Source organism: Pezoporus wallicus, unplaced genomic scaffold (genome assembly GCF_028554395.1).
Source record: "Pezoporus wallicus isolate ANWC-B61680 ecotype Strahan unplaced genomic scaffold, APGP_CSIRO_Pwel_v1 contig_3486, whole genome shotgun sequence".
NCBI classification, from domain to species: domain Eukaryota; kingdom Metazoa; phylum Chordata; class Aves; order Psittaciformes; family Psittacidae; genus Pezoporus; species Pezoporus wallicus.
Genome location: NW_026642292.1, coordinates 4,253,853 through 4,275,188, shown reverse-complemented (window position 1 = coordinate 4,275,188; position 21,336 = coordinate 4,253,853). Strand labels below are relative to the sequence as shown.

Genomic DNA, 21,336 nt, shown 5'->3' with positions numbered 1-21,336 from the left:
GCTTCTGACTGGCTCTGGCACAAGTTGGCTGGCTGGTAAGAGAGCATTAGTTCCTTTAGTTCTTGACACCACCCTGTGCAAAAGCTGGCGAGCCCTATGAAAGACAGCTCCTTTACACTCTAAATGACAGCCTTCCAGCAATTGCCTCCACCCTGTTCCTACAGTGATTTCTACTGGGACATCCATACGGAGGGCTGCTTGCACTTGTGCTCTGGTGGCAGAAGGGTGGGGTGCCTCAGTAGCTAAATAAAGTTTACTGCTGGGGCTGCATGGCAGAGAGCTCCTTTCTGTACTGTCATAGTGGTTCCCAGTATTTCCTGGCTGATTTGGCAGCAAGTCCTAACACTACACAGCAAGCTTCATAGGGTTTATGCTGACTCCTCTAAGAGTATCTGTTCACACTGGCCAGTGCTCACCTGTTTTTCTGGGCTGGCTCAGAGAAAGTGACAAACCGCTTTTCTTCATGGGCCATTGCATTGGCTCACAGTGGGCCCCAAAGTGTTGTTGCAAAGGCTAGTTCTGATTAGTGTGTTACCAGAAGAAGTCATGGATGGCCACCAACTTTGGTGTCTCTTCCTGAGTTCTCTGTATTTTGCTCCTTGTTGGCTATGACTTTGCTCCTGCCTTTGTGTGAGTGTGTTGTATGTCTTGCCACAGAGGGAGGAGGTGAATGCTGGCAGGATTGGACTCACCATTATACTGTCGGGTATGGCTGGGGCTCTGATCTCTGGCATCTGGTTGGACAGAACCAAAACCTACAAGTAAGTTCTTTGTTTGCCTAATGACTGTACTGTTCCCCCATACTGTGCAAGGAGCAACCCTGTGCAGCTGCAAATCAGCAGTCCAGGGAGGGTTTGTAGGAAAAAAATGTTGGTTTCAAAATCCAGTTAGTTTAAAGTGAAGTTTAAAGCTGTGTGTTAGTCTGCAGTAGTGGTCCCTAAGGAGGCATAGGGAGAGGATGAGATGGCCCAGTAGCCTCTTTGTCAAGGATGAGAGAGTTCTTGGCACAAGCAGAATCAAGACTGTACCAGACCATTTCTCAGCCCATACAATCCAGCTTCTGTGAATCTTTGTCCGGCTTAGTGAAAGGCACATTGAATCCAGTGCCCAGAGGCATTGTGTGAGGGCGCGTTGCTGAATTTAGGGCAGGCATAAGGAATATTGGGGTAGCAGGTGGATGATTCTGGGTTTGCTGCTTGGTGCTTTGGGAAGGCAGATCTGGCCAGCATACCCTGCCATTTGTGAAGGGACAATTAATAATCTTTGGGTGCCTTGGAGCTCCCAGTCCTGAGGAACTGAGATCTCACTGACAGACCTCTGTAGGGTCTCCCAGGGGATGGACAGTGCCTCTCCTGTCTTGTGTTGGGGTCCATGTAAATAGTTTTACAGTTTCTCTGCTCTCTTTGTGCTATAATCTTTTATCTGGGCTTTACTGGTGGTGTACTGGCAATGATCTGAAGGCAATTTTGGAGTTCTTTTCCTTGCAGCAGCTTTTCTCCTGGGGGAGTCCCACTGCCGTTATCCTACCTGGTATCTTGGGCTAGGAAAACAAGACCATGTTTGCTTGCTTGGAAGGGACCACATAGGTAGGCACAGCTGACTCAGAGTGCAGAAAAATAGGGTTATGGAAATTACTCTGCAGACTCCAGGGACTATCTGGGGATAGATTTAGCCTTAGGTGAGGAAAAACACAGCTAAGAATTTTTTCTCCATTTCAGCCCACAAAGTGGATTTATGTGGAACTAGCAAAATTTTTGAGTGCTACAGAGTCTTTATTTAGCCCCATTTAAAAGTCTATTTAAAAATTAAACTGTCAAGATGCCAGATGTTTTAGGTAGATACCCTCCCCCTTCCCTCTGCTGCTCAGATAGTGTCAGGAACTAAACGGTAAGCACATGAAAATCAGGAAGGAAAGATACCAAGTCCTTTTTTTAGTCAGCGTGGAGAGAGGGGGAAGCAAATGAATGGGATCCAGCTGTGATTGAGGGAAGCAGGGGGAGGTTAGTGAGAGAAAGAATTACAGTGCTCTACATGTGTATTTGATCTTTACTGTCCTGTCAGCAGTTCCTTGAAAGGGTAAGGCTATGCTAAGTCAGGCTTTCCCCATCTGTCATGCTCAGGCACCAAATGGCCTTTCATTCTTGCTTTTATTTGCCAGGCAAGTCCCTGTGCTATTCTTATTTTTGGAATTAGGAGGCATAGATTTGGCCCATACAGAAACGTGAGTTATGCTGTGGTGAGCAAGCAGTCCTGGAAATGGGGCTGCCTCTGGTGGGATGACTTCTTGGAAACAACCACCTCTTCAAAAGAATGTGTTTTGACATCCAGTTAAATGAGGCTTCATGTACATCCTTCAGGTTCATGTCCTAGAGGAGAGAGGGAGTTGTGACACTTAAGAGACTGCTGGTTTGTTGATATTTGTAGGGGAGTCTGGCTCAGAATCAGGGCTTTGGGGACTAGATTAAGCACCACATCTCTTTGGCCATGCTTTGCTTTCAGGGGCAGTGCTCACATGGCCTTGGGTCCAGCTGGTTCCAGACAGCACACTCTGCTGTCATCACTGCATCTGTGTAAGTCAGGATGTCAGAAATATTTATCTCTCTGTATTGACTAGGCAAAGGACCCCAAGTGGTTTTTTAAATTTAGGTCTGTACAGGCCCAAAGTGTGTCAAAATTTGGGGTGGGAGGAAAGTCTTGGATATTAGAGAACAGGTGCACTTGGGTCTCTTCCACTGAAAGGTGCTTTCTCAGCCTAGCCTGGCTTGCAATTTGGATCATCTTGTTGGAGCCCTTTTCCAGGTTAGTCCTTGTGTAGCACATATGCCTTCCTCCCAAAAGAGGACTTACAAGGCTATCCTGTTTTTGTGACCTTCGTACAAGAAGAAAGCACAAAAACTGAATACTGAAGGATGAGGGGGTGGTGAAAACCCAAACAGCCCTCTCTAATTTGTCCCTTCTCCAGCATTTAACTTCAGTGTCTTCAGCAGTGAGATCTTCCTGGAAGTACAGGGACAAGGCCTTTGTTTAGAGCCTTGTGCAAGCTGTAATGTGCTCATGGCAAAGCCTGTGGAGGCTGTCTGTCATCTCAGTCTGTACAGCAGAGCACTCTGGAGCTGCACACAACATCCCAGTAAGCAGTTAAAGCTGTGGCTGTGGCCTGCCTCCCACCCCTTGTTCATTTGTTGCTTCAGATGTTGCTTGACTTTAGTGTTTTTGCATCTTCAGTCCCCTGTGAGTCTGGTCCTGTCCCTTTGTCTTTTCTGATCCAAGTGACCTTGTGAGATGCTGCTGGGCTGGGCCATGCCCATTCCTTACTCTAGTCTTGTCCCAAAAGCAGGATTATTACCTGGTGTGCAAAACACCAATATACACACAGAGTTTAGACTTCCTCTGAAGCTGGCTGAATGGCAGGAGTTGGGCTCTCCATTTCAGTCCCAGCTGGTGCTGGCTCTGGCTGGCTTTTTTCCCTAAGGTCTCTCTTCTCTCACTGTGTGAGCACTCTGTCTATACAAAGGGAAGAGAATGTGGTTGGAAGGGCAGATAAATGTCAGGACAGCTTTAAGGTTCACCAAAGTGACAAGGATATCGGCTCCTTTTTGGATGACCCTCCGCCTCTCCTGCAGAGACTTGGCAGCTGGTGCTTTTGTAGCACTGCTTCCACGTCTTCCACATCAGTGCACTGGGCTTTTTTTTCAAATCCCAGGGCACAGAGGTAGGTTAACCTCAATTTAAGATGATCTAGCAGTAACATCCAGTCTGCACTCACTGCACTACTCAGGCTGTAGGGAGACTGGTGGTACCTGTTCCAGACAATTACCATAGAATCATAGAATAGTTAGGGTTGGAAAGGACCTTAAGATCAAGTTCCAACCCCCCTGCCATGAGCAGGGACACCTCACACTAAACCATATCACCCAAGGCCTCGTACAACCTGGTCTTGAACATTGCCAGGGATGGAGCATTCACAACGTCCCTGGGCAACCCATTCCAGTGCCTCACTACCCTTACAGGAAAGAATTTCCTCCTTATATCCAATCTAAACTTCCCCTGTTTAAGTTTTAACCTGTTACCCCTTGTCCTATTACTACAGTCCCTAATGAAGAGTCTCTCCCCAGCATCCCTATAGGCCCCCTTCAGATACTGGAAGGCTGCTATGAGGTCTCCACGCAGCCTTCTCTTCTCCAGGCTGAGCAGCCCCAACTTTCTCAGCCTGTCTTCATACGGGAGGTGCTCCAGTCCCCTGATCATCCTCATGGCCCTTCTCTGGACTTGTTCCAACAGTTCCATGTCCTTTTTATGTTGAGGACACCAGAACTGCACACAACACTCCAAGTGAGGTCTCACAAGAGCAGAGTAGAGGGGCAGGATCACCTCCTTTGACCTGCTGGTCACGCTCCTTTTGATGCAGCCCAGGATAGGGTTGGCTTTCTGGGCTGTGAGTGCACACTGAAGCCGGCTCATGTTCATTTTCTCATCAACCAACACCCCCAAGTCTTTCTCTGCAGGGCTGCTCTGAATCTCTTCTCTGCCCAACCTGTAGCTGTGCCTGGGATTGCTCTGACCCAGGTGTAGGACCTTGCACTTGACACAGTTATACTTCATAAGGTTGGCATCAGCCCACCTCACAAGCGTGTCAAGGTCCCTCTGGATGGCATTCCTTCCCTCCAGCGTATCAACTGAACCACACAGCTTGGTGTCATCGGCAAACTTGCTGAGGGCGCACTCAATCCCACTGTCCATGTCAGCGACGAAAATGTTATAATTATCAGTCCCTGTAGGGCCATCATGGGAACAGGTTGCCAAAGCCAGAATGCCATGAATCTGCTTCTCCTCATTGGTGTTTTTATCTCTGCCATAAGATATATGGCTATGATAAGAGGCTGATCAAGGAGAACAGGGCGTTATTCCATGCCCCTAGGGTCCACAGAGCATTCTTGTCCTGTAGTGAACATGGTGATAAAGGTCACTTGCTGGTGTCTTTTCCCAGGATTTTCTTTGTTTCCCTACACACCAGTGTTTACCTGTGCCTCAATTAAACCCTTTTCAAAACATCTGAGCCTTGCTTGGAGTACTGGACACTAAATCTTTTTTGTCATCAGTGTTAAGCACAGGGGAGCTGGGTCTTGCTAAAGTCTGGTTTAGCAGAAGTCTGCTTGTGTGCTTGAGACTGTTTCCTGCAGCAGGAGTTGAATTCAGGGCTGTCTCCTCAAGTCCCAGTTAGGGACTGTGGTCAGCAGGCAGCCACTCAGTGCATGGTTTCAGGATGCTTCCTGGTGCATGATTTTCACACAACTCAAGCACATGGCCTTGCTCTTTCGTAAGGGTCTGTTGATTCATCTTGTCATGCTGGACCCTAATGATTCATGGAGGTGAGTGAGGAAAGGTTGTAGTCTCTTAGAGCTAGCTAACGTGTGGTAGATAAAGTACCATGCCAAGGTCAAACAGTTATCTCCATTTTGTTTCCCACTTAGTTCTACAGTCCCAATGGAGAACACCTTCAGCAGCTGCCTGCTTCTGTGAGCCTGCCTGCTCTAGTTCTCATCTGGGGGGCTGCATGTTCTGGGAACTTCTTTCTTGCAGCTTGACTAATGACATAGCATCAATGTGAAACAAAGTCCTGACCACATCTGGTCACTAACTCATTTATCACCTTTGCCTGGAGATGAGGGGCAAAGTGCAACTGTTAGCAGCTGTCAGGACAGACTGAATCAGATACAAAGGAGTTGGAATATTTGAACTATAAGCCTAGGAAACCTGTGTGAGATTTTGTGGGGCTATCCTAAGAGCTCTGCACTGAGACCAAAACTGGCTGTGGGGATAAAAAAAAAAAACAAACGTTTTTCAGGTGTCCCTGCTGGCAGAGGCTAAGCTTCTTAGGGCCACAGCCACCTCTTGAAGGCTTGTGCTGTATTACAGCACTGACTGCCATGTATTTGGAGACTCCTGTTTATGGGAGGAGCACCCAGTTCAAACTTGGTCCATGCAATCCAGGGAACTGCAGTTCCAGCCTTGAGCCCCTTTCCTAGTCATTACTGTTACTCTGTGGCTGCTTGTCAAGGGATGGGAGGAGTAACACTTCATGGGAGATACCTGAGGAACCTGTATTGGTCAGAAAAAGGCTTAAAAGGCTTTTACCTGCTTCTGTTTCACTTTCTGGGGCTGCTTTCTAACTCCTCTGTTAGTCTTTCAGCTGTTCTTCTGCAGCCTCTAGACCGTTTGCCAGCCATGTAGAAGCTCTCTATAATGGGTTATAGCAGAAGTAAGTGGCCCCCGTATGCTGCCTTCACTGGTGACTTTTTCCTCCATGAAAGCCCTGGAAAGAACATATTCTAGAAATGATACAGCATTGGTGGTTAAGGAATTTGCCTACCCCTTTGATACAAAACACAATTACTTGTCACAGCAAAATGCGTTTAGCTTTTCAATACATTAAATGTGTCTGGTGAACCTTTGTAAGTATGAGTTGATAGTTGGAAGTCTGAAATTTGCTTCTCAAGCCTGTATTTGGATAAGAATTGACACATGAGCATGAGCTCCGCTGACTTCAGTCATTGCAGCAGTGAGGGAGGACAGAATTTTAGCTGGAACATTCTGGTTTTATCTGTAGCAACACAGTGTACTGAAATATTTTCTTACACAATATGATCTGGGCTGTTTGTTTGGGTTTGTATTTTGACAGTAGTCATTTGCATTAGAAAAAAAAAGTGAAAATAGATTGAGGTTTAGTTTCTTTAGTAGAATTCTAGGGCCTGATACCAAACACATTCTTTAATGGATTAAGACGAAAATTTGGTGGAGGGTACACAAGTAGCTTGTGGTTGTGCATTTAACTTCTTCCTAAAAGACAATGGCCAAAAGTTTTGTCAACTCTGGTAACTGTTCTGCTTTCAAGATCCTGGTGGAATTTAATTCAGGTAAAGGATTTACTTTTCCTTTCTTTCCAAACCTATATACTGTGAAGGGCTGCTTGCTACCTCCTGTACTAGAAAGAGCTTTGTTTTGAGGATATAGGAAGAGTTTTCTTGGTGTCTAATCAGGAATGACAATTGCTAATGTTTCAGTTCTGGTAAAGCTGGCCTGGGCTGCTGCATGTGTCTTGCAATACCAAGCCTACTGACATTCCTCAGCATGGGCAGGCTGCAGATCTGGCAGTTCCCAGGATCTGGCTTTTCCCAGGACCTGCCTGGCATGCTTCCTGGGCACAGGGTCTTTTTGTCCCCTCTGCCCAGAGATGAGAGCTCGTGTCTCAGTTGCCACTGGCTGTGGAACTAGCACTATCCCTGCTAAACACTTTCCTGGCTTGAGGGTGAGACTGTGAGGGCAGCTCGGCTTGCCCGTCACCTCTCCAAGTGCTGTAGGCAGTTTAAACACAGAAAGGAGCAGCAATGAAAGGTGTTTTGAACAGCGATGAAAAATACAGGCCTATAACAGTGGAGCAGTGTTGTCACCGCTTCCCTTTGCTTTTCTGCTTGGGCGTACTCAATCACCCTCAACTCCTACTTATAAATAAACATGTCCAACTGGTTATAGTACAGAGGGTGCCTAAAAAAGGTTAATGATCTCTTTATTTGCCTCTTCTTCTCCCTCTCAAGAGTGGGATGTACATTATATGTACAGTATATGACTAAGGACCTGTTAGACCATGGTAGGATCTGAGTTTTGTGGCTGCTTCATAGGTGGCTCCTTACAGATATGATGTAACCCAACTCCACAGAGAACAAAGCCCCCTATAATGTTTATTTATTAACCACATTATGCAAACTGTACAATGATCTGTGAACAAAAAGGAGGACTGGATTAAATAAAGCCCTGACTCTGCTTTTCTTTGCAGACAGACAACACTTGTCGTCTATATCATGTCTCTTGTGGGAATGATAGCCTACACCTTCACTCTGAGCTTAGGCCACCTCTGGGTGGTCTTTGTGACTGCAGGCATGCTGGGGTAAGTTCACGAGTGATCTGCTTTCCTCTACATGTGAGCTGCTAGAGAAGCAAAGATCATGGTGGGATTTGAGATAGTCATAGTCTGTGTGCGGCTCCTGTGTGGTTTAAGGACAAAATTATCTGCTCTTCCCATCTCTCTCTTGTATGTGTTTCATTAGTCAGGGACATCAGCATGCCTTAAATGTTCCAGTTAATCAAGTGAAAGCATTTGGGAAGTGAGAGGTACCTCCTAAATGACCCATTGTCGTAGTTTAAGCCCAGCCAGGAACCCAGAACCATGCAGCCGCTCACTCAGCCCTCCCCCTGCTCCCAGAGGGATGGGGAGGAGAACTGAAAGAATGTAACTCCCACGGGTTGAGATAAGAGCAGTCCAGTAACTAAGGTATAACACAAATCACTGCTGCTACCACCAATAATAATAATGATAAGGGAAATAACAAGGGAAGAGAATACAACCGTTCACCACCCGCCAACTGATACCCAGCCTGACCCAAGCAATGCCCTAGCCCTTCCAGGTAACTGCCCCCAGTTTATATACTGGGCATGACATGTTGTGGTATGGAATACCTCTTTGGTTAGTTTGGGTCAGGTGTCCTGTCTCTGCTTCCTCCCGGCTTCCCCTCCTCCCTGGCAGAGCATGAGACTCAGAAAGTCCTTGGTCAGACTAAAAATTATTGAGCAACAACTAAAAACATCGGTGTTATCAGCGCTGTTCCCAGTCTGAAAGTCAAAACCACAGCACTGCACCAGCTACTAAGAAGGAGAAAAATGTCTGCTACTGCTGAACCCAGGACAGTAACCACCCCTTATTCTGTGCCATTCACATCATGCTCAGATCCCACATTTTTCAATATACCATCACTCTTGTCTTGTGTGTGTATATATATATATATATATATATATAATATATATATATATATATATATATATATATATATATATACACACATCCACACACACACAAAGAGAGAGAGAGATCATTCCTTAGTGCATGGACCAATCCCTATAAAGCTGCTGAGTTCATCCAGTCCATGATGTCGGGTTCTATCTCTTAACAGTCTTTCAGAGCAGGAGAAACAGTGTGCAGTGTTGGATTGTTGCCTGCTGATGACACCGCAGAACTCATCAGTGCTGAGCTTGTCTGGTTTCATCAAAGTTCATTCTTTGTTGGAATGATGGTCAGAGGGAAGTCAGGGCCAGTCGCTGGTGACCTGAAGACATCAAGTTGGTGGGCTATAAAAGTGCTACATAGCAGGCAACAGCATATACAATTGAGTTCATTGGCTTCGTGCCCCATGTTTGCAGTGGGGAGAGGAAGGCGGGGGGAGTGAGTGAGCAGCTGCGTGGTTCTGGGTTGCTGGCTGGGCTTAAACCACGATACCCATGGGTAGGAATGAAAAGCATGTGGGCCTGGGTGGATGTTGACTGTGCTGGGGATGCTGCCCCGTAGAGTTACTTGTGGGAGATGCTGCTTTTAATTCCTTGTTGTAACAACTGGCAGCTCCCTGCTGGCCTGCCTCTGTGCCTTGAGAATGTGGGCAAAGGTATTTCTTGGTAGGAGGAAGACCTGTGCCATGGTGAGGGAGTGAGACAGCTGCCTGGGCTGTGACAATGCTAGGGAAAACACCTTGTGCAGTCAGTGAAGCCCCCCAAAAGGGATATGGGCTACACTGTGTCTCTTCAGGCTTCCTTCTCGCAGTTGCCAAGTCTTCCTGTCCACGTGTTTCTTTACAGGTTTTTTATGACGGGATACCTTCCCCTGGGCTTTGAGTTTGCTGCAGAGTTGACATACCCAGAATCAGAAGGAACATCATCAGGGCTCCTTAATGTCTCGGCACAGGTAGGTGTGCTGTTTTCTTTTTTGCTTGCCTCTTCACAGGCAGAGAGGTTAAGTTGTAGTTCCCAGCCTTGACTCCTATTTCTTGTCCATGATTATTGTAATGCACTGCAGATCTAAGCACCCTGGCTTTTTGAATTATGTTCCTCATGGCATTTCTCTATTGGCACCCATTCTGTTTCAGCTTAGGAAAATATGTCAGAATGCTAGTCATCCTTGCCTTTTCCAGCACTGCCCCTAACAGTCTCTTGTCTAGTGAGAGATGGCATTCTAGCCTTAAGGGTCATTTGTCTTTCCATCAGCTGTAAGGAGCTGCCTCTGGATATGTGTTTATAGCCAAACTTTATCCCCACTAGGCCTGCAGCTTGGCTGGCCTGTCTGCTCTGATATGTCAGTAAAGCTGGGAAGCTGTTTGGGCTGCTTTACAATAACAGTACAGCTTGACACTGCCTCTGTTTATTTATAGATTTTTGGTATTGCCTTCACCATTGGCCAAGGGCAAATCATGGATCACATTGGGACAAAGGCAGGAAACCTATTTCTTTGTGCCTTCCTGTTACTGGGAACCATTATGACAGGTAATTAAAGTTTTCAGTGTTCCTCTTCTGTGACTCTTCCCCTTGGGCTTGGCATATGAATTGAAGGGCTTTTGGGTGTAGTGGTGCCTGCAGAAAAGGGCAGGACCCACAGAGCAGTCCTGTAGCTGCTGTGCTCCTTTAAGCATCTGGTCTGTGCTACAAAGGAGATCCAAGGCTTCTTGCCCTGACTGCTGGCTGGAGTCTCAAAGATGCATCTTCTACATGGTGCAGTAAGGAGTCTCTATCCTGCCTGTTTCAGAAAAGCTCTTTGCCTCATTCAGGAGAATGGCTTCCCTTGCTCACCGTAATATGTTCCTGTCTACTCTTTGGCCTGTGGTGCCCTTTTGAGTCCTGGAGAAATTGATATGGGCTTTGCATGGTGACTTAACTGCCTTCACGTCTCACTTCCTCCATCTTTTCCAGCATTCATTAAGGCTGATCTCCAAAGACAGCAGGCCAATTTGGATAACGAACAGACAGTGAGTAAATCCTCCTTCAGTCCCTGCTGCGCCCCTGCTAGTTGCTCAGGACAACACCCAACCTCTCTCCTTTCTAGGAATGAGGCTGGCCCTTTCCAAATTATGACTGCAATTGTGATTCTTTTATCCCATCACTTTTTGCCTAGCCCTTGGGGAAGCTTCTTGTTGGCATTTTAAGACAGGTGGTGTAATCCCAGCTCTGCCAGCTGCTGGGGCCTCTGTTTACTACAGAATCTGGAGGCTCTGGTCCTCAGACAGTGTGCAGGGCTTCACACATCTTTGTATCAGCTAGGATCGGATATAGGGCAGTGCTTGTTTGCTTTTCTCCCCTGACAAAGCACTGAGCCTACCAGTGCTTTGCCCTTGTTTAGAGCTAGGTAACTGTCATTCCAGGCCCCTGGGAAGGCAGGTTATTCCCCTTATTCCCTGTCCTCAGCTGCCAACTCTCTTAGAAGCTCTCCCTGCATGAAAAGGGAGGGGACTGGTGGTTGAGGTTCTCTTTCTTATTGCTCTGGGCTCCTCTTCTAGGACATTAGGAGACACATCCACTCAACATTCATGAAGCCATCAGCAACCATGTCTAGCAAAGTGCATAAACTCAGTTCTGTGGTGGCCTGAGTCAGCTCTTTTCTGAAAACAGTGCTGCCTTCCTCCAGCTAATCTAACCAGTCTGATCTGGAGAGAGACCAGAACGTCTTGCTCTGCTCCAACTGGCTGCTCAAGGAGGTGGATTTTCAATTACAAAATATATGCTTTTTATTTTTATTTTGGTTTCTATTTTTTCATTTATTTTTACTGAACTATCTGAGCACAAAGACAGTAAAATAAGTGAAGGGAATTAATGTCACCTTGAGTAATTCTTGCAAATATAATTCTAGACTAAGTGGGGTTGGGGTAATACTGTACAATTTATCTGGTTTGGATAAAGCAGCTCCCCCCCCGCCCCACTGTCATAATTTAAGAAGAATTCCTGCTTTTTTTTTTTCCTGCTCTGAGGCTTGCAAGTTTGACTGATTTTAGCAGTGGTGAGTATCACAGTCTATGGGACAACTAGAAGACAACAGCTATGCCAGAATTCTGGTGTGAATGGGACTAACTGGAACACACTTAGCTAAGCTGAGCCTGGGTAAAGACCAGTCTCTTTTAATATATGCAAAACTGTTGTATCCTGCAATTAATACTGCTGAAGTCAAAGACGAAAGATGAGTTGTAAGACCAAACCATCCTCTGCAAGCTCTGAGGCAGCAGGGTTGTAATGAGAGGTGCTGGTGGCACCGTGAGTTAATTCGTACCATGTATGTGAAAGGCTCAGGAAATAGCAAGGTTCTCTGGCATGATGCTTAGTAGTAGTAAGGCCTTTTCCCTTTGTCAATCACTTCTCTCGCCAGATGAACTGTACACTAAGCCATTTTTAGTCTAAATCTTTTCTTACGAATACAATTGTAAAAGCTTGCTGCTGGAGAGTAGAGGGCATTGAGACCAGAGAAAATGTGGTACAGGTATCATTTCTATAATACTAAAAGCCCCCAGAACTGACAGCAGTAAGAACTGGAGGGGTGCGTGAGAGGTAACAGGTCTCAGTCAGGCAAAAACTTCACTGGCAGCTCCTTCCCCCTGAGGACTCGTGCTTTGAGGGAGTCATGACACACACCCCACCACACCCCCAAATGTGTCCTCCACAAGGCTGAACTCGCCTGGGTACTTCTCAAGCTTAACAACCCCATGTGATCAACCAACTGAAGGCAGGCTGAACCTGGTTTTCTGCACTAACATGGATGCCTCAGTCAGGGGAGCAGCCAGTGGGGCTTGGGGATTTTGTGCTGCCTTTGTGGAGTCAGGTACTGGAACTTTTCTACATGAGATAGCTGTCTTACACATGCTTTTACTTACACATAATTTTACTAGTTTCTTCCTTTGCCTGTTCCTCTTTTTTTATCTCTCCTCTCCCCTCCCCCTTCCCCCCTTCATTTCCCTCCCTACTTGCTTCCAGCTTTTCTGGTATGGTGACTTGTGGGTGTTGTTACAGAGACTCCAAGGCAGCAATCAGATCATGGATTATGGGACTGTAGCCTGTAACCCTAACTCCATCAATTCCCATTCCTGCTCACTAGCTCATACACAAAGGTAGGAGAATCACACTAACCTGCTTCTCTGAACACTTACAGCTGGTACAGGCACCAAGCCAATGGCACTTCTGGGGTGACAGCAATGGCCATAGAGTACTGAGAATCTTTCTGGCCTTCTCAGGTACCCATCTGAGAGGAAAGACAAGACAGCTTTCACCAGCAGAGTGGAGATCCCACCAGACTCATGTCAGGTTGGGGCATAGAGATTCAGCTAAGTGTAGCAAGGCAAAGCCTGGTGCTGGAACTGATGGAGATCTGAATTGTCAGTAGGTTACTGGGGAGAGGAGGTACAGGCATTTGGAGAATCTTTTTTGACATTACTTTTACAGTCCAGATTCTTGGCTGGAAGTGATACCAGGAGCCCTGTAGAAGAGTTGGCTTGATCACAGCCAGGGTGCATGGCCAACTTCAAGAAAGAAGTTTAAAAACATCTAGCAATAACAGTCATTGGGTTGGTGCCTTTTGATTTAAGAATGAAAATTGTAAAACTCTATGCTTGCTGATGTGTGAATCTCAGTAGCACTTGGCATTTTCTCAGCTGTTGCTCAGGGTATAATGCTTTATTACTCACTGTCTTCTGCTTTGCACTGACTGGCTGATCTGCCAAATTAACCATGCTACCCTTTGCTTTTCAAGGTGTTCACTGAGTATGTGTATCACTGGCACAATCAACAGGACTAACAGGCAAAAGCAGAGTGAGTCTGTTGGGAAGAACAGCCTTAATCCTGCTAAGATTACAGTGTGTGCTACAGGAAGTGGGTAGCTGCCACACTTTAATGCAAGCGTAAGGAAGAGTCCCATGGACAGGGAAATATTTGAGTCCAGGATGAATGCTTCTGAAGCCGTGCCTGTGCTGCAGTCTGAGGCAGTTTTAGCAGGGTAGATCTTTGGTATTGATTTGTCTGAGACTCTGTCCAGGAATCAGCCTCTTAGCAGCCACCTGTCAGAGGTTTTGGCTGCTCTGTCCATGCTGTATGATGTTTCCCTTTCTGCAGGACCTGCCTTGTGTTCACAAGCAGTTTGTCTTCTATCAGTGCCCTTATCTGCTTACAGTTATAATTAAACAGATATTGCAATTAGTAGAACTTGTAGTGGAAACTAAATTAGCCAAATGATATTGTGGGCATCTTGTCCTCTAGTAATAAAGCTGGAGTGTGGTTCCAGCAATCCTCCCACTTCAGTCTGCCTCAGTTCAGAGAGTGCCAGCAGGGTTAGCTTTCTGTGTCTCAGCACACTTGGAACAAATGCCTGTTTTACATTATAATGAGTCTCTTTGTGGGCTGCCTTTATTGTAAGTGCATCTGAAGCCATTCCAACATTGTGCCTCAAGGTTTCATAGTAGGGGCAGTTGATTCAGCTGCATATGGCTTTCACTCACCTGCTCCTGGTTTCCAGCATCCATGCAAACCTTCCTGTGCTTTGCATTAGGAAATAAGTATCTTTGCCGAGTTTCCATGGATTGTTTTGACTCGGGAGTGAATTGTTCAAGAAAAGCCTTAGGCAACATTTGTTTGAAATACTTTTAAGCTTGTGTGGGCTTTTAAGAAGGCAGCTATCCTACAGAGTGCAGGATTCCAAAATGGCAGGACTGCTTTTAAGTTCAAACCAGGCATTGCTAGGCCTCTTTGAAACTTTCAAATTTGATTTATGTGTGTTCAAAGCACTTGAGACTACTTTGTGCTGGACTTACACTGTTTATCTTAGTGGTAGATAAATGGAGTTTTTGGTGTGCACACGCGTGTGCATGTATGAAGATCCTATTCTTGATAGCAGAGAGTATGCATATGCAGTAAATGGTTTCAGACTTTGTCCTGGTTTCTTAATTGTAATGAAATTAAAATCTTTTGTCTGGAGTGTTAATGCTACCAGCAGAGCTGAGTACTGATGAGTGGATGATTTTGGATGACCAGTGACCTGCTCTAGGTGTACAGCCACAGCAAGGGATTTGTTTAAAACAGGACTGAATTTCTGTTGTGTCTTCAAACCATGTCCTGGATAAGTCACGACTCAATCAGGCACAAGTACCTTATTTGCTGGTTGTGTGTTTTGCCTGGATGCAAAGACGCATCTGCTGAATCTCAGTGTAGTACCAAAAAACATGTTGCTTTTTTCTCCCAAGGCCAGTGTGATTTAGACCAGCTTAGGGCTTTAGGTCGAGCATCCACCCTCAGTAGCTTACTGGAGTTCCTTGCAAGTTGTAGCATGCTTACTCTAGTGAAAAACTGCCAAGAGTTTTGCGTAGTAGGCACAATGTGTACTGCATCCTCTGCTCCCCATACTTAACTTCTCCCTTTCTGTGCTTACTGTGTAGCAAGCAGCCTTCTCCTCCTGTCACAAAGCCATGATCAGGCTGTTCGCATACACTTTTCCAGCGCTGTGACTCCCAGCTGTGAGGGCAGCCTGCCTTTCCGGAGGTGGTGGAGCCCTGAGGCAGGCTGTTCTCCTAAAACCTCTCTTCCTGTAGCTCCTCAGCAGGTGAGTAGTGTTCAGACTCCAGAGGTGTTTGGAGACCCTGTTCAGAGTTCTTCCATAATGCATTCTGTTGCACTTTCCCAAGCCTAAATGCAGCTTTCCCCTTACTCCTACCTCTGGCACTACTTCATGCACCTCACTACCCCTCCTGCCGGTATGAGTTCCCTCTGTGTGCTTCCTGGCTTTTGCTTCCAGCACCTCTTTGAAGCTTTCATGATCTCACTCCTCTGCTTTGGGATACTGCTGCTGACGTCTATAAAACCTTTTTACCTGCAGTTGTGTAAAAGGCTACTCAAAATTAAACTGTTTACTATCTCTTGCTTCCATGCTCCCTGGACTTCTCTTGAACTGCACTGGGGATGTGAACCTCTTTCCTATACACCCCTGATTCCTGCCTCAGATGTCAGTCTTGCCCCACAGTGAGTTAACTTAGAATCCAGGTCATGGGATATGCCATATTTGCCCTTGCAAGTCTGCATGCTGTCTTCTGAATCAGTGACAAGTGGGGTGTCTCACTGTAAGCAGAAATCCTCTGGAGGAAGAAGTCTCGGGTTTAATCCTGACACACCCCAGAATGGCTCAGTAGAAGAGCTCATCAAGCTACAGCCAGGAAGGCTGAACTGGAGTTGTAAAAGTTCGGCTGTTTCATGCAGCCCAGGATAGGGTGGTAGTTGGGCAGCAGTTTCAGTTGTCCTTGCTCCTCCTCTGGGAAATTACAGCTCACTCTATCTTAAGGGAAGAAATTTTAGGAGGGTTCAAGTAATCAGGCTAATTCTTCTCTAGTATTTATGCAGGAAAAACCCCAAACTTGTGTATGTTTGGCTCTTACTTCTTATGGCTCTTTAAGATACAAGTAGTGAACTTTGAAGGCCTTATCTGCACCACTCTGGAATTATTTCAGCCATAAATCCAAGCTGGGGACAGGGAAGATGTGGGGCAGAGGGTGGCAGCCCTGAATGAGGGGTGGGGACAAGAAGACCTGAAAATGAGCAGAGCCAGCAATCTGGGAGGTAGAGACCTTCAGGCAAGCCAGAGTAAGGACAGAGTGGAGCTAGTTGCTGTGCTGAGCCTCCTGAGGGAGCATGGCATACAGGTTCTCTGTGGTGCTTGCATAGACACTGTGTTGCCCCATGACATGAAGGAGTTCCCAGTTCCTTTCCTTGCCCAGTGAACTGGCCCTGAAGCTTCGAGGCTGATCTTGTGCCACAGTGAAATACGTTCAGTGAGCTGGCTGTAGGGCTGACCCCTGGGCCTGTACTGCTTCTGTGAATTAACTGTGGTCTGAGGACTACACCAAGTAGCTTAAGGGAAGTGGGACCCTTGCTCTGCCCTGCTGCCCCAGTGCCCCATGTCTGGGCAATAGAAGGGTCTGGAGAAGGGAACCAGGTGCATTCTCAGGATGGTGATTTTTGGTTGGGGATTTCTGCACGTGAGCAGGGAGTTGTGAATTAGCCAGCTTCTGGCCAGCTGGTCTCTCTGAAGCCTGGGCCTGGCCAGCCAGGATCCTAACCATGTTGTTTCTGTTTGACTTGCAGAAAGTGATGCCAGAAGCCTGCACTGATGCCATAGTCCTTGAGGAATCAAAGCTGTGAATGGAGGGGTGGCTCCATTCAGGGGAATGCAGTCCCCCTCATTCCCATCTTTGCTACCAAACCCATCCTCCTGTTACATGCAGACCATGGAAGGAGCTGTTGGGGAGTGGGGGGGGAAGCCTCAGGATAGGAGCCCAGTGAAGAGTGTGAAAGAGCAAAACAAGAAGGTAGTTGCTCTCTTCAGTTACATGTCTGCATGCTGCTCTTCTAGAGACTTCCCTGCTTGGGAAGAAAAGTTGGGAAAACCCACTGTTTTCCCCCCTACTCCAACGTGTATGCTTGAAAAAGCAGAGCTGAGAATAGGTCCAGGCTATCCCTGAGAACATGAGGGTGGCACCCTGGATGTGTCTGTCTTTCCTCTCACAGGCAAGCTGTGATGAAGTGTGGAAGCGGGACCATGCTTGCTCTGTGAGCAGCCCTAGAAAAGCTTTCAACTGTCTCTCAGGATGAGGGATTGCTCTGCTTTGGTACCTGTGATGCTCTGTGTTGCACAGGTGATGGTAGAGGCCTCAGCACATCATCAGCAAGTGCTGGCTCTGGTTTTATTACGTGGCTGTCCCAGATGAAATACTCTCGTGGATAAACCTCTGCCTGGAATTCACTGAGGTTGCCCTGATGTTCCTATATGTTAGGAATAATTAAGAGACACCAATCCTCCTACCTCGAGGCAAGGACTAGTTCTGCAGCTTATGTTGAAGCTGTAGCCTAAGCCTAGTTCATCACTACACTAGCCACAGGAATGAGTCAAACCACAAGCTCCCTGGGCTGAGGACTTTGTCCTTAATGATAAAGTGCCTTTTGCATGTTTCAGTGCTACAAACTTTTGTAAAGTGTTATATTGAGATAACCAGCCAAGGGTGAGTATGATTGAAATCCAGATCTGCTCCAGTGTGGAAGCTTCCCACTTTGTAATAAGAGAACAGGAGAAGCCCTCTTACCAGCATTTGTGTCTCATAAAACACTGCCACTTTGTATGCTGCTGTTTCTCTTAACACAAATACAGATCCTCCTTCTTTTCTAGCATTCCTCCACTGGTGGAGACATCAAGTGTCCTTATACTCCTTAAATCAAAAGCCACAACCAGGTGGAACAGATCAAAATAGTCCTCTCTGACATACCATTTTTGACAAAACTTCTATTTTGTGTGTGGGTGTGAAACTGCAGTCTTTGACTGCAGTCTTTGACACGTGAAAAGATTCAGTTCCTATTTCATAGTTTGGGATTGAGGGTGAGGGTCTAAAATTGCTTTTTAATAGAAGTGTTTATATATAAACATTTGAAGTGTACAATGAAATCTGACACATATTAAATAGTTGAAACAGTCTACATCTGGCTCTTTTAATAGCATGAAATGTTCCACAGAATGGAAAAGGAATTTTTCTGCCCAATGCTACCGTGGTGCTTTACCTCCCTTCTGTGTTTTTCTTCTGCACATGCACTGTCCTCCCAGCTAGGAGATCCTGTTGCTTCCTTCCTGCCTTCTGTGCACTGCCCATCTGCTTTGGGCATTATTTCGTCCAGATCTAAGCAACCTGATCCTGTTTTCTCTGTCTTATGTAGTTCTAACTCACAGCAAAGGTAGCTCAGGTACATGCAGTTTGCTGTCACCAGTATGCTGCAGAAGTGTGTGCCTGTGTGTGATGTGAACAGTCAGACCTGCAACTCTGTGGGAAGGAGTCAGGGAAAGGGTTTACTTCAAAGAACTTGCTGTTTGCTCTGAGGTTGTACATCCTCTACCTGCTGCTGTGTAGCAGAAAGACAGACATAGCATTTTGTAGTTTTCTGCCGTTTATTAGAAAGTCCCCTGGAGAACACACACATGCAAGTTACATAGCAGTGCCAGGGGCAGTACGTGTTCTCTCTGTGGTCTGAAGAGTTCAGTTGATCCTGGGTTGCTGTACACCTCCTCCGCACACTGGGAGAGAAGTCCTTAATGCACTGGGCGTGCCTGAGACATTGCCTGCTCTCCAGGGAGGCAGTCACTAAGTGGCCCCTGCAAGCTTTAACACAAACTCCTCTGGGACTTGCTCTTTTGACATCAGTCAGTTGAAATGTTCCTTGGACAAGAAAAAAAACTTAGTAATGGTGAGACATTGACAGTCCAACATTGATCCACTAGTGGGCCTGGTGTCCTAGAGTTTTAGTGGAAGTTTGGCAGTGAAGATAGGAGACAACGCTGACCTACACCCAGCCCTCAGCTTCAGTTTTTCTTCTTGTTCTGTGACAGTGCTTCTACCTCCAGGTACTGCAGTCCAATCAACATCCCCAAAACAGAGAAACCTGTGACAGAGATACAGGATGAGTTTGCATGAGTTTGTCCAGGGGATGAGGTATTTTCTCCCACCACTGCCTCCCTGATCTTATGTTATAGCCCCATAGAGACTTTTTTTCGGGGTGGGGGTGTGGGGTGGGGTGTGTCGTGTCACAGCTCCAAGGAGAGTTTGTGGGGAGAGGATGCAGAGTTCTACTTACTTGCTACCATGAGGGGTGCCATAATTCCAATTGTCAAGGCTGCAGTATGGTAAATGAAGACCTCGGAAAGGAAGTGAACAAGGGCCAAAAAGAAGGTGAAGAGTGTGATGTAATAGAGGCTGTTGGAGAGCAGAAAGAAGTAAGTTATCATGTAGCCCATAGTATGAACATGAGCATGGCTGAGTAGAAAAAAGGCATACCTGCATGCCTCCCCATCTGTCCCCACTGGGGAAGCACAGAGGGCGCTTAGGGTCCCTTGCCTAGTGAGGTGCAAAAGCTGCTTGGGCAACAACTGAGAGAACAAGGCAGTGTTCATTGAAATCAGTGTGGTGCATTGAAAAATCACAGGCGTTATCTGCCTTGAAGGCAGGTGAAGAGGGGAGGGCAAGGATATGGTACTGGTGAAGTGAGAAGCATGTGTGCACACAAAAAGGTGAGAATTGGATGAACTGAGAACCAGGGTGGCGGGACTGGGCTGACTCCAGGCTGCATCACCCAACACGATTTCCCACTTATGTTCTGCTACCCTCTAGGGGCCACAGCTGTTAAAAGGAGCAGGTCCAAAAGAGACAAGGTAAAGAATCTTAAGAAACAACTGGCTCACTGGGAATTGGCATTGTCATCACCCCCTAAAAACAGATAATTGAGTCCCTCCACCTCCCTACCACAGACAAACCTAGACAACCCAAGGACATGCTGCCATGTTAACAGTTACTTCTGCTGCGGGGTTGGAGGAGGCAGTGACAGAAGTCTAGACAGTGAGTCTAGAAGTCTTAGACAGTGAGTCTAAGCACCTTCCAGCTCAGGCTTTGTCTAGCACAGACCTACAGTCAGCCTGCTTGGAAACTCCTCTCAGAAATACCTCTGTTAACACAGGGAGAAATGGCCTTCCTCCCACCACAGCATCAGGGTGTGCCTCAGTCCTTGTCCTTAGACCCCAGTAAGAGCATGCGGAAGAAGGTGGCGGGTTAAGACTTCTTCAAGGGGCATCTCAACCTGCCACAGTCTTTAGCTGGGCTGTCACAGAAGAAGCACTATCAGTCAGACCACAGCATTAGCAATTGCTTAATGTCATCAAGGCAGCAATGCCATCAGAAGATGCTTTCCAAGCTGGAGCTCAGAAATGTTTGACCTAAGTTCTCAGATCTATCAATTTCTGCCTGAGCTAAGAAACAGAACTTAAATGGGCAGGCTCTCCCCTCAGAGTCAGGAGGGAACACAAGTTAACATACAAATCCCACACTGCTATTTAGGCTTTTTTGGGAGAACGCTTTCAACCCTACAGGAAGATGAGGCGCAGCTTCTGATCCCAATATCCTCCGCGCCGCCCTGTGAGCTACTGCTGAGGCTGTGACTAGGGCGAGGGGCCATTGGTACCGGAGCAGGAGTTGTGGCCCCTTCGGCGCTCCCCGTGGTTCATGTTTCTCGTGGGGCCGCCGGAGGTCACCGGGCCTGCCCGCCGCGGTGTAGGCCGGGCCTCAGTCTCCCCTCCGGAAGCGGCCGGGCCGCAGAGCTGTTCCCGTGCTGGTAGAGGCGCTGGCCTTGGGCGTTTTCTCGGCGCCAGGGAGGAGCGGGCGTCTCCCGCTAGGCTGGGCTGGGCGGGCTTGGGCAGCCTGGTGCGACCCTGGCCGCGGGCAGAGCAGGGAAGCGCTTCAGCGGTAAGCGCCTGAATGACTCTCACTGGCAGGTGGGGAAAAATCTGGTGGAAGGTGATGCTTCTTCCTACACTCGTCTGGCTAGCAGGTGATTTACTGCCTGTAACAAGCTTGGTGATAGTTCTGTGAGAAATGTATTGACAGGAGGTGGGAGTTAAGTTACCTTATTTGTCTTGCTGTC

At 47.0% G+C, this 21,336-nt stretch overlaps 1 protein-coding gene across 3 annotated transcripts in view; it reads left to right on the top strand.

Annotated features, from left to right (window-relative positions):
- FLVCR2 (FLVCR heme transporter 2) overlaps window positions 1-18,194 on the top strand; it is a 37,231-nt gene extending 19,037 nt beyond the window's left edge. The window contains exons 5-11 of one of the 3 annotated variants that reach the window (XM_057428592.1): window positions 658-761; window positions 7,832-7,942; window positions 9,679-9,784; window positions 10,248-10,359; window positions 10,783-10,838; window positions 12,865-12,962; window positions 16,972-18,194. In XM_057428592.1, coding sequence (XP_057284575.1) covers window positions 658-761; window positions 7,832-7,942; window positions 9,679-9,784; window positions 10,248-10,359; window positions 10,783-10,838; window positions 12,865-12,962; window positions 16,972-16,978 — 594 coding nt within the window. In that variant the 3' untranslated portion in view covers window positions 16,979-18,194. Of the gene's footprint in view, window positions 1-657; window positions 762-7,831; window positions 7,943-9,678; window positions 9,785-10,247; window positions 10,360-10,782; window positions 10,839-12,864; window positions 12,963-15,791; window positions 15,860-16,971 lie in introns of those variants that run through there. The other 2 variants (XM_057428594.1, XM_057428593.1) reach the window with 2 other exon arrangements.
- The last annotated feature ends 3,142 nt before the right edge of the window (window positions 18,195-21,336 follow it).